We start from the raw sequence: 11,708 nt of genomic DNA on the forward strand, positions 1-11,708 counted from the left end.
TGACGATATTTGAATTTTTACTGAGATTTATTTTCGTTGATATTGACTTATGTGTTTCAATTTTTACGGAGATTTAATTTTTTTATAGATTTTTTGTCGAAATATGAATTTAATTTATTAAGCCTGATGATATTTGAATAAATTACACGCCTTAGGGAAGCATTAAGAAAGTAATATGTACATACATAGATACGTACACGTTTGCTTTATTTTTACTAGTAGCAGGATTAATGTATAAATCCTTCATTAGGATTGTGTCCATTATTTAATAGCGATAACGCCCTACCAGCACAACCTGTCCGGTTCCGGTACATGTTGCTAGCGCCGATTTTGTACCGGTATGCCCCATTTCTCGGTACAAAATCGGCGCTAGCAACATGTACCGGAACCGGACAGGTTGTGCTGGTAGGGCGTTATCGCTATTAAATAATGGACACAATCCTAATGAAGGATTTATACATTAATCCTGCTACTAGTAAAAATAAAGCAAACGTGTACGTATCTATGTATGTACATATTACTTTCTTAATGCTTCCCTAAGGCGTGTAATTTATTCAAATATCATCAGGCTTAATAAATTAAATTCATATTTCGACAAAAAATCTATAAAAAAATTAAATCTCCGTAAAAATTGAAACACATAAGTCAATATCAACGAAAATAAATCTCAGTAAAAATTCAAATATCGTCAAAATATAAACAATTAGGTCTACAAATTAATCAGTTCAGCTTTATTTTTACTAGTAATAGGATTAATGTGTAAATCCTTCATGAATTCTAAGGATTGTGTCCATTATTTTAAAACGATGACGGTAACTCAAAATCTCACTCATGAGATAATCCTAGCATTGTTTTATAACCCCAATAAATTCAGCAACATATCGCATATTTACACTCATTTATTTGTGCCCGAAAATTTGTCAAAATCTCACAAAATCGGGGGTGGGATACTCCTAGGGGTGCGATTGATAAGGGGTGGCATCTACAGGGGTGCGATTGCTCGGATGCGAATGATCGGGGGTGGCATCATCCTAGGGGTGGCAATGGTGGGGTGCGTTAGCCGGGGTGCGATTGATGGGGTGCGATTGATGGGGTGCGATTGATCGGGTGGCATCATCCGCAAATCTGTCTTACCTCCAGCTTCTTGAGAGGTAAAATCGGTGCTATCGTGAACAAAATGTACCCAAACAAATCATTGTAGAAATAACTACTGTTATAAACACATCACTAAATATTAGAAATGTATTACAAGGTCGACCTTATCTAATATTGATCACTAGCTGAAATAATTTTGTTGGTTATTGTCAGAAAAACATTGCAACCTGATTCCCAAGCACAAGACGAGAGATGTGTGTCACTATACCGAATGATTCAAATTATTGAAAAAATGATGAATGCATATTTGATGGCAAAGATCGTTCCATACATTGTTTGTGGAGTACCCATGATACAAATCTTTACGCAATATGTGAGCGTCACTATGCATGACGAAATTGGGATGCCAGTCTTCCTCATATTCCCCATGATTCTTGTGGACTCCGTAGGAACGAATATAGTCGTCTTCACGCTGGCATCCTGGGTGTTCAATGGGTCGGTTAAATCCCTGAAGAAACTGGACAGGACGACTTTGCAATATGGGAGACGATCCGTGATCTGCAAACAGGTGAAATCATGCGGAAGGCTCAAGATAAAATTTGGGTCGAATTTTATAGACAGCGGGACCCCTCTAGTGATCCAGAATTTTTGCTTGAATCAGACCATGTCGCTAATCCTGATAAAGGAAGGCAAGCAAAATTTTCGCGTGTAGTCATAAGTATGTGGGTATTAATTCTTTACAGATATATATTGGGGGGTCAAATTTATAGTGCCCTACCAAAATTTATTTTCCTCCAACCAACTATTGTGGTTCCATCTTATACCCCGTAAGAAATGTACATATATGGCGAGGAGCCGTCTTTTTCCCATTAAAAAAATGCATGTGGCGAGAAGCACTATCCGTCTTTTTCCCATAAGAAATATACGTGGCGAGAAATCCGTGGCGAGAAACCCTAACCAAGTTTTTCCCCATAAGAAATAGAGTGGGCGAGAAATCCTTGGCGTAGACGCTTATCCCTCTCTACTACTATATGCTATCTTAAGCAAATTGAACTGTAAAATTTAGCGTACATTCGCTTTTCAAAAGTTACACTCTTAACGTCCGGTGTTAATCTTTACCGTGCGGTGTATACATGTGACTTCACCAAGTGGTGATAATATTTTTCATCGCGTGGGGATGACTCTGACCTGGCTGGTGACGAATTACTGGATGATACTAATTTTACCACCATTAAGTGAGAAACATTAGACATTTATCACCGCTCGGTGAAGCCATGTATGTGTGTACACCTTTCGGTGACGATTAACACCGAGTTATTAAGAGTGTATTTCTATGGTTTGTTCATCAAAGTTATACCCTTTTTAGTATATATTTCATCGTAAGAAAAATCGTCTAATTATAAAATAAAAACGATAATAGTGTATATTCAATTAATATTTCAGAACATCCACACCGAGAAATCTACCCGGCCTAAGTTTCCATGTAGCATCTGCACACGGACCTGTTTAAGTAAACCCGGATTGCAAATGCATAACGAACTTCGACATCAAAATTTCCCGCCCAGGAATTATCCGTGCACACTTTGTGACGGGGCATTCTCAGTCCTGTCCAATCTGAGACGTCACATCAAAGTGGTGCACCCTGAGAGCAACGCAGCAATCAAATCGTGTGACCAGTGTGAGTACAAGACTTACTCGAAATCAGATTTTTCCAGACATCTGAAAATTCATGAGGGCAAAAATAAGCGTGACTGCTATGTTTGTGGAGAAAAGTTTTCCTTTTTGAGTGGACACAGAGTAGAATGCATACGCTTGAGATGTAGAAAATTATTAAATAGTTATTAAAATAGTGAATATGTATGTTTATGTAGGTAGTTATCAAGTTGACAAGGTTTATATATTTTTTTCAATTCTAAATTTTGAAACAAAGGGCTGAAATATCATAGAAATTGAAAACCTTAAGCACGTTTCATGGAAGACATTTCTTTCTTATTTAATAATTACCACGTTATTCTTGTTTTGATTCCAATATTTCCGAAAAAGGAAATGAGCAAAATATTTGCAAGATAAATAAGCGAATATATGTAAATACAAATCAAATTAATAATAAACTAATAACTACAATCTGATAAATAAATAATGTTACCTTTCCGAGAAATTCTCTTCAACTTCTAAATTAAGTAAGCTCCACCAAATCCAGGGCAACAATAACTTGATAAATAAAACTTACTATGGATTTCGTAGAGTTTACCTAATTCAGAACTGAGAATGGATTTGCTTTTCATATGAGCATGTAATACTATTTTTAAGAGTGTAAATACGTACATAATTTATTATAGCTTAGGAATGTTAGCAAATGTATGGATGTATCTATTTTTTTATTTACGTGTAATAACCATGTCGTTACATAATTATGTAAAATATATGGAGACAAGCATCTGTTACTTGAATTTGTTTTATTCTTTAGCCTTAGTCCATCTGAGTAAATAAGCTATACAAGTTTTTACTTAAAATATGAAAACTGCGGTTAATAAGAAGGTCCGGATTTACATATATAAAGTGCATTTTTTGAGGACATAATTTCGTATATATAAATTATAATATTGAAACTGATGCAAGTGTTTTAGTTTTAATACGCTTTTAATAAAAACCTATTATGAAGTTTACCAAAGGGAACTTAATTCCAGTCTGCTTCCTCCTGGACTTCGTCATCCTCCTCATTTTCGTCGCTAGATTCACTATCAGCAATTTTATACCGCATTGAGGCAAGTGCGTTGTTCAGCAGGTCACATTTTTTAAATTTCTGTTCAACGGTAGTGTCACCTCTGAATCCTGAATTTCTTTCTTCTTCGCTGATCGACCGCAGCACCACTTTTCCCCTAATTTGGGCCATAAGGTCTGAACGAGCGTCTCCATCGGAATTACGTGACGATGACAAAGCAGCAGGAGCTAGTGGCTTCGGACGTGTAGGGGACATTTTTGTGCTAAAATAGTAAACCATATAAAATTTTAGGGGCAGACATAAAGCAATATATCCCTTGCAATGGACGTCTTCCAACGCATGCTCTAAGATATTCAGCAAACCAGGGTCAATCGATCAGAAATTTAATTAGGATGAAATTGACAAAAGACAAGGTTTGGCAAATATATGTGCAACCTTGGAGGAAGAAAGGCAACCTTATTACATTTTCCCAGTTTACTACGCGTCGTCCCCAATCGGTATTCAAGTATCTACTGAAACATGCACATTTAAAGATGCATCTCTTGCAAATATGATTTGTTATAATTGAATTTATCATATCTACATTGACGCGAATTTGGTATAAGTACGTTAGAGAGCTTAGTACACCCGTATTGAAAGTTTCATATTTGTAATACCTTTGACAAGCGTTGTCAGGAAGCGGGGGTGGAGTAGGAGCAAAATCTTGCAAGACAGTAGAACTGGTGGCTTCTTCTGTTAATTTTACTGGAATTTTTAATTTCTCGTTGGCCCCTTGAGCTTTGCATGGCTCATCTATGAGGGTGCAAGTTTGGTATACCTCAACAAAGTTAGTTGAAGTCGCTTTTTCTGTATTGCATATTATATTTTCTATATGGATTTTGTTATCTTCATACAGCGTTGGAGGCTTCTGTTCGACGATAGAATTTGTTTTGTCATGCAATGGTACTCTAGCCGTTGAAATCTCATGTAATGACATGGAATCTCGTCTCTTAAGAAGCTTGGCCTTCAAATCTTTGTCAATATTGTCCATATCCTTTCTATATGGGATTATTGGTTTTGCAGACGCCCTCAAGATTGTCGTGGTCTTTTGAGTTGCATTTTCAGCGTCACCGTTTTTTGGGGTTGGGTTTTTGTTGTTAGCTGTTTTCCTCAAATTATGTATCCCGAAATTTGGGATTTGTTTGTCGTCATCATGCGGTTTTGAAGCTTTTAACTTAGCGTCAATATCTACAGCAGCATGTGAACTATCCTCCTTGGCTTTTTGTTTTTCTAGAGATTGTTGCAGTTCAGAATCCAGAAGCAGAGGGTTTTTCTCTTTGAGAGAACTTGAGATGATTTTTTGTTCAATGTCGTGATTCATGGATTTATCAGTAATTTTTCTTTGCAGCTCTGCCAAGAATGAGGATTTCTTTATGATAGTACCGTTCGACTCTTCACCTTCATAGCCTTCGTCAGCTTCTGTGTTGCATTGTTTTGAAATGTCCCCTACGGCAGGACATGATTCGATGGGGATAATTGGAGGTAGTGGAGGTGGTGGTGGTGGCATTGGCATGGATACATCTGCGTAATAGTAAGCCATTTAAAATTTTTATAATCTTAGCCTCTTCTGCAAAATAGATACACGCTGATTCAATATGAGGTAACATATAAATCATACCAAATCCAGGACAAACTTATTTATAAAATTAATATTACTCTGGCTGTATAGTTTAAATACTTGATTTAAAATTAGTGGTGCAATTGTTTGTCAAAAACGTTGTTTTTAGGTGTGTTGGTAAAGGCATTACTTTACAAAGTATTATTATACGTGAACCAAATTTGCGTGTGCAAAGCAAATAAATGTAAATGACAACCTGAAGTCTGGATTTTGTTTTCCGATTTGGCTTCTTCAGGAGTATGTTTTGGTTTGATACAACCTTCCAGTTCTTGTTTAAATATTGGGGAGACGGGTTTTGCTCCAAGGGCGACCAGCCTGCTTAAAATTTCCGCTGGGCTCTGTAGGTTGTCCACCTCTAAAGAATTAAATTTCAATATTTACGTTGTAGTTGTAGTAAGTTTTAAATTTCAATATTGTATTTGTGGTATATGTGTATGTACTTGTTTGAGCTAGTGTGGTCTGGTGTTCTAAACTCTGATCTGTCATGGGCAGATTTAGGATAGTCGATGACTTAATGAGTGGAGTAATTGGAAATTGTAGATCTGTGGGTGGTACGAGAACGGCAAGGTTGAGAGGAATAGGCGTGGCAGGAGGGGCCGGAAGTGGTATTGGGATTTCGGACGGTATAATAATTGGATCAAGTAATGTAGGATACGGCTCGTCGACTTCGTCATCTTTTGGTTGGATAATAGGATCTAGCTTGTCAATAGGAAATAGTCCCTCCTTCGATTCGAACCGGACCAAGCAAAAGCCTCTCTCTTTTCCAAAACATGTCGGCAACAGCTCCACCACATCGTTTTCTAGTAAAGTAAGTTCCCCACAATCTGTTTTTTGTCTGTGGCTAGAAATGCATTTTGCAAAATTCCGGCCTGAAATATTTACAGAACATGGTACATACACACATTGGATTGAGTTGTGTTCTACAAATCACACTTGTTACGAAATAAGTCTTACCAACTGAGTCGGATGTCATATTTGCAGCAATTATGTATGTATGAACCTGACTTGGGTCTTGGACGAAGACACAAAGTTACTCGCGCCAGCTAGAAGAAATTGCGACGGTTGTAGAAATGCGGATCAAAAGCTACTGCCAGCAAATAAATCTGACAACAGCATATACTTAGATGGAAGTGAACTGGAAATCGGTCGACGACCTGTAACTTGACAAATTAAATACTTTACAATCTGCCCGGGCATAAATACCGGATATTTTATTTTACCTCATATTTTTATTTGTTTTGTTTATGATTTAGGATTGTACACACAAACATCTTCCGCATTAATGTACATGTTCACAAAACCTTGACGAATAAACGTTAATGCGGAAGCAAACCTTAAACAATCAAACGTGAACATCGCTGACTCCACTGTTTAAATAAACTACGCAAACATGAACCTTCGCTTCTGCCATTTACATGGAATTATTACACTTATTTATTTATCCTAGAATTAATGGTGGATGTTCCTTATTTGCATATATATTTAGTTGCATGGTTTTACATTCAGATCCATCCAAAGAAAAATTTTCCGTAAGTTATGCAAAATTTACATTTTCACAAATTACGAGTCGAAAGAGTAGAGGTTCTCAAGTTTTGAACATCTTAACAACTGTTAACTAACTGTTAACTATAGTGCAAATTTGCAATTTTGTGTTCACAAACTTAAAGTATGTACAGAACTTTGTAAATTTGTAGCCAAAAAATCATAGTTTGGGTACATAAGATCTAATATTGACCAGGAAATCAATTCTGGGTGGATAAACGAGAAACAGCTTATCTGAATTCTGATTATACAGATATGTTTGTGCAGTTCATTAACGTTTGCATATGAAAATACATACATACGCCATCTTGTCAAGAATGCTCATTTCATGTTCAGTATTTGCGTGTTGTATGTATGTATATTTATTATGTAATCATTTTTACATATTATTTAACTGATCTTCACAAAAAATGTGTAAAGGTGAATGTATTATGTATGTAAATACCTAAAACCCAAATAAAATGCATACGCTTAACGAAGTTCGCGATATTTTTTTTACCAGTTCATGTCCGAGAGCGTCAAGCTCAGCCAGATTTCTTGGGACTAACTTAAAAAATTACCAAAATGGATATCGTAGTACCAGAAAGGCCCAAGGTACTTCCGAGACGTCTTCTGTCCCTTCCTGGCAACAGCAATGAATTATATTTTCCTATTCCAAAACCTAGAAATTTATATCAAACGCTAGGTAAATATATTAAATAACTTAATGAACCTGATACGTATTTGTCCCGGATGTAAAATACTTTTGTACCCATATTTTATGTTTAATCAAAGAAATGAACAGTCCACCGGTACCGAAGCCGAGAAATTCCATTATGATTTCCTCACCTCGTCCTGCAGTTAAGCGAAAGCAGCCTAATTTTGACCAAGAAGTTCAAGAAGATGAAAAAGGACAGCTTAAAAATTACAAACCCAATCTCCAGTCATGGATTGACGTCAACTCATCCATCCATCCAGGAGTGGCCAAAGGTAAAAAAACTTCATGAATAAATGCTAATAGGTGCGACAAAGTAGGAAAAATTCCAATTATTTGCAGCGGATAATGTCGCTATTGATTTACAAATTAAGCCACCTGCTGGACACACCATAATTCACCACGACGTTAGAACCGGTTATCCTCCCACGCACAGTGCACATGGACGGGGGAAACCAAAAAGGAGGAAAATTGGGGATGATGACTTTTCAAAGTCGTTGTATCGTTGTTCAATTTTATAATAAAATTTCCATAGTTAAGTAACTGTTATCTCTGATTCGTCCCATTTTCCGTATATGTTATTCAGTTATGTGTAATACACATAATACAATACACAATACAATACATATACAATACATATACAATACACTGAAATATGTATACACATTGTGTATACATATTTCAGTTAATAATTTTTATTATGGGATGCTTGTTCAAAAAATAATAAACCGTAGTAACGTTAGAAGTAGCTCACCCTGCAATAATGATTTGCTATAATTTTGCACCAAAGGTGCAGAATTAGCCGACCAAATAAGTGCATATGTGTAATACAATTTTGCACCATTGGTGCAGAGCAATCACGGAAATTAGATATTTATGGTAATCATATAATTTTGCACCAATAGTGTAGGATAACGCGAGAAATTAAATATTTAATTTTGACGAAATTTGGACTTTTGGCACGAACGAATTAATTCGGGATGTCAAATTTTTGTAATTGTTTTTTCCAGTTATTCTGCACTGTTGGTGCATTTTGCATCGATTCTCCCAATTGTTTTGTATCATTTTGGACAACCGATTGTTCGATACTAACGGTGCGACTTATTTAAAAATTGTAGTCCTCCGTCGATCCATTGTCCGACCTGAGTCGCACCATTTGCACACTGATTGATCAAAATTGTGTAATTATTTCTTCCCGTTATTCTGTACTTTTGGTGCGTTTTGCATAGATGATCCCAATTATTTCGCATCATTTTCTTTAACCGATTATTCGACCCCAAAGGTGCTAGTTATTCCATACTTGTAGTCTTTTCACTATCGATTTTCTGAATTGATTCGCACCAATTGCCTCATGGATTTTTCGATACCAATGGTGCAACTAATTGATTCAATAATGGACAAGGGGATTTGTATTACTTCTAACGTTGTAGCGTTAGAAGTAGCTCACCCTGGAATAATGGTTAGGATATAGTTTTGCACCATTGGTGCAAAATAAGCGGACAAAATGGATGCATAATTATCATATAATTTTCACCAATGGTACAGAATAAACGGGGAATAACAGAAATTTGATATAATGTTGCACCAATGGTGCAGCCGAAATGGTTAAAATTGGGACTTAATTTTGACACGATTTCAAGGTTAAGTTATGTCTGCGAAGGCTAACTAGAACTTTCAGTCAATCCTAACCATTGGTGCGGAATACATCGATCCCTCTAATTATTTCGCACCATTTTGCGTTAACAATTGTTTGATACCAATTGTGCTACAAATTAGGGTTAAAATGGTCGTGGGACTTATTAATTAGCATCAATTGATGCAAAAAAACTCGAGAACACACGGACGGACAGACAGGAGGAATTCAATAGCTCTCGTGCTACGCAGGGCGAGCTAATAATGGTATTTGTTGCTAAATAGTTCGAATGTACACAACGCAACATAATTTCGAAAGCAAAATTGCAAGTTCGAAATTAATTTTCACCCCGAAATTTTTTTGCGATCCTTGCCTTTGTCTAACTAAATATGCCAACTTGTACATATGTACTGAATACTCTGAATATAAGAAAAATCTAGTGTGCTTAATTTGTACATTTGAAATACGACAAGATAAAAAAACAATGTAAAGATCCCACATTTTTATTTGCTTTATTCGTATAATTATTATTTTACAGTTTTGTTCGTTAAAATTTTTCACAAAGGTAAAATATCCGCATCCGCGGCCACACAGACTTCCACAATTCCGTTATCCGTGTGCCAAATTGATGCAAAGAATCGAATAGTTTGCCCTGCAAAGACGTCATTTGGAACGATGGAATATTTTGCTGTGTACCTGAAACCCGGTTGAATGGAGGAGTTGGGAATGACCGCGGTTAAGATTACGTAGCATACGCCACGATAACAGATTTCGACCCCGAGAGTAAGCGATGGAGCGGCAGAACCTGCGGTTTTTTAAAAATAAAAATGACATTTTTAAGCATACACAATTTTGATAAAATTTTGGACAAGTTTAAAATTTAGGAACATATTTCGCAAAATTGTGCTGTAACACATTCTTGAAGTCTATCAGTAAAATAATATTTATCAATTGGTATTCATACATATAAGCTACATATAAGTACCACACAGTATCAGTTTAATACATAGAAATCAATATGTATTTGCCCATAGAGGATTTCTAACAGTGCAAAAACTTCAGCTTGCTATTACGCCATATACTTAATTTACGTGCATAGGTCAAGATTTAATACGAATTATTTTTGCAACGCTAAATCCGTCAACAATTAAACACTCAGAAACAATGTCCTAAATAAAAAATTGAAATTTGTAATTTTTTGCGTAGCTTACTTGGCATGAAGTCCTCCTCGCATTCGTACACTTGTCCCGCCCTGAATTGACAGTATCCTTCGCACCCATCAATTCGGAGTTGGAGAGGGGTCCCAACTCCGCCACATCTTACGGTTGTAACCACGCCCTTTATACCAATCTCTGGCTTAACTTGCACACCATGTCGTGAAAGTGAAACATTTGCAGATTCACTTTTCCCCAAAATGAAGATAAGAATAGTGAAACTTGCAAATTTGTGCATTTTAAACTTTAAATCAGTCGGATTCCGACAAAAAGTGAGAAGTGTGAATGTTATTTTGCCACGGCTGACTGGTTGGAACTGAATAAAGTACGTGATACTTATCTCGATCGGATGTTCAGATAATGTTGCAGACGGGGAACAAATATTTGAGCACGGGTGGCACAAAACAAAATCGATAAGCTTAGATACCTTATCTCAAACTTGATACTGGTGTGTGTAACTAATGTTTAACTACTCTGCATTCATTTATGCAGACACTTTTGGAAAACTTGTAAACGTATTAGAACATAACTGATTGAAATACATATTTTTACAACTCTACCGACACGGTAATAACAAGCATTATGATAACGATACATTTACCAATCAGAAATAAGTTAGGCACAAATCCGAACTCAACTCCTAATTAACACCATTATTGGGTGGGAATAAATAGGTAAATATAAGATTTTTTACGGTGAAATACTTTGTCATGCATGTTAAAAAATGCCACCGTTCAGCTAGAACTTCGTGTGACTTATTGAAATAAACGTTTTTTCATGCAATTAAGTTGTAGTTATAGTTCTCAACTTTCTCTATAAACCTTTGAATTTTTTGCACGTTGTTTTCGTCAAGATTTTACACACATCATAAGAACCATACCTGTTCACTTTCATTCATTAGACTGATTATGATCATGAATTAAAATAAAATTCCTGTCATTTGAATGAAAATGCCTCATGTCAGATGAATGGAAGGATTTTTTACTGTTTTAATTTCTCAGAGCTTAATACATGGGGCAAAGTAAGGAATTAAGTCAAATGTAGTGAAGTGCAATGAATTTGACCGAAAATGACTGACTGTAAATGAAAATCTTCAATCTGAAACGGGGATGACCGACTTTGAATTGAAACTGAATTTTTGAACAGGTATG

General features: G+C 36.1%; 2 protein-coding genes across 4 annotated transcripts; one reads left to right on the forward strand and one right to left on the reverse strand.

Moving 5' to 3' along the window:
- Nucleotides 1-3,534: 3,534 nt before the first annotated feature.
- On the reverse strand, nucleotides 3,535-6,645 carry LOC110855041. The gene is made up of 5 exons (XM_022103475.2): nucleotides 6,429-6,645; nucleotides 5,915-6,343; nucleotides 5,671-5,829; nucleotides 4,474-5,377; nucleotides 3,535-4,079 (listed from the first exon to the last, which is right to left on the reverse strand). The coding sequence occupies exons 1-5, from the start codon at nucleotides 6,445-6,447 to the stop codon at nucleotides 3,773-3,775; spliced, it is 1,818 nt and encodes a 605-aa protein (XP_021959167.2). The 5' UTR covers nucleotides 6,448-6,645; the 3' UTR covers nucleotides 3,535-3,772.
- Nucleotides 6,646-7,507: 862 nt separating this feature from the next.
- On the forward strand, nucleotides 7,508-10,537 carry LOC110854965. 3 transcript variants are annotated; one of them, XM_022103393.2, is made up of 3 exons: nucleotides 7,508-7,701; nucleotides 7,791-7,985; nucleotides 9,909-10,537. In XM_022103393.2, exons 1-3 carry the CDS (start codon nucleotides 7,581-7,583, stop codon nucleotides 10,052-10,054), a joined length of 462 nt encoding a protein of 153 aa, XP_021959085.1. In that variant the 5' UTR covers nucleotides 7,508-7,580; the 3' UTR covers nucleotides 10,055-10,537. The 3 variants fall into 3 exon arrangements, with proteins under 3 accessions (XP_021959085.1, XP_021959084.1, XP_021959086.1); XM_022103392.2 differs by lacking the exon at nucleotides 9,909-10,537 and adding an exon at nucleotides 8,053-8,253; XM_022103394.2 differs by lacking the exon at nucleotides 9,909-10,537 and adding an exon at nucleotides 8,085-8,253.
- Nucleotides 10,538-11,708: the final 1,171 nt, after the last annotated feature.

The sequence above is a fragment of the Folsomia candida genome, unplaced genomic scaffold (genome assembly GCF_002217175.1).
Source record: "Folsomia candida strain VU population unplaced genomic scaffold, ASM221717v1 Fcan01_Sc011, whole genome shotgun sequence".
In the NCBI taxonomy this organism is placed as follows: domain Eukaryota; kingdom Metazoa; phylum Arthropoda; class Collembola; order Entomobryomorpha; family Isotomidae; genus Folsomia; species Folsomia candida.

Excerpts from the sequence above, each read along its gene's own strand:
- LOC110855041 (XM_022103475.2), bottom strand. Across the intron at positions 5,830-5,914 it reads GACCACACTAGCTCAAACAA|AGGTGGACAACCTACAGAGC; the intron begins GTACATACACAT and ends TTAATTCTTTAG. Across the intron at positions 4,080-4,473 it reads CCTGACAACGCTTGTCAAAG|CACAAAAATGTCCCCTACAC; the intron begins GTATTACAAATA and ends TTACTATTTTAG.
- LOC110854965 (XM_022103392.2), top strand. The coding sequence starts at position 7,581 with ATGGATATCGTAGTACCAGAAAGGCCCAAGGTACTTCCGAGACGTCTT. Across the intron at positions 7,702-7,790 it reads AAATTTATATCAAACGCTAG|AAATGAACAGTCCACCGGTA; the intron begins GTAAATATATTA and ends GTTTAATCAAAG. Across the intron at positions 7,986-8,052 it reads CCATCCAGGAGTGGCCAAAG|CGGATAATGTCGCTATTGAT; the intron begins GTAAAAAAACTT and ends AATTATTTGCAG.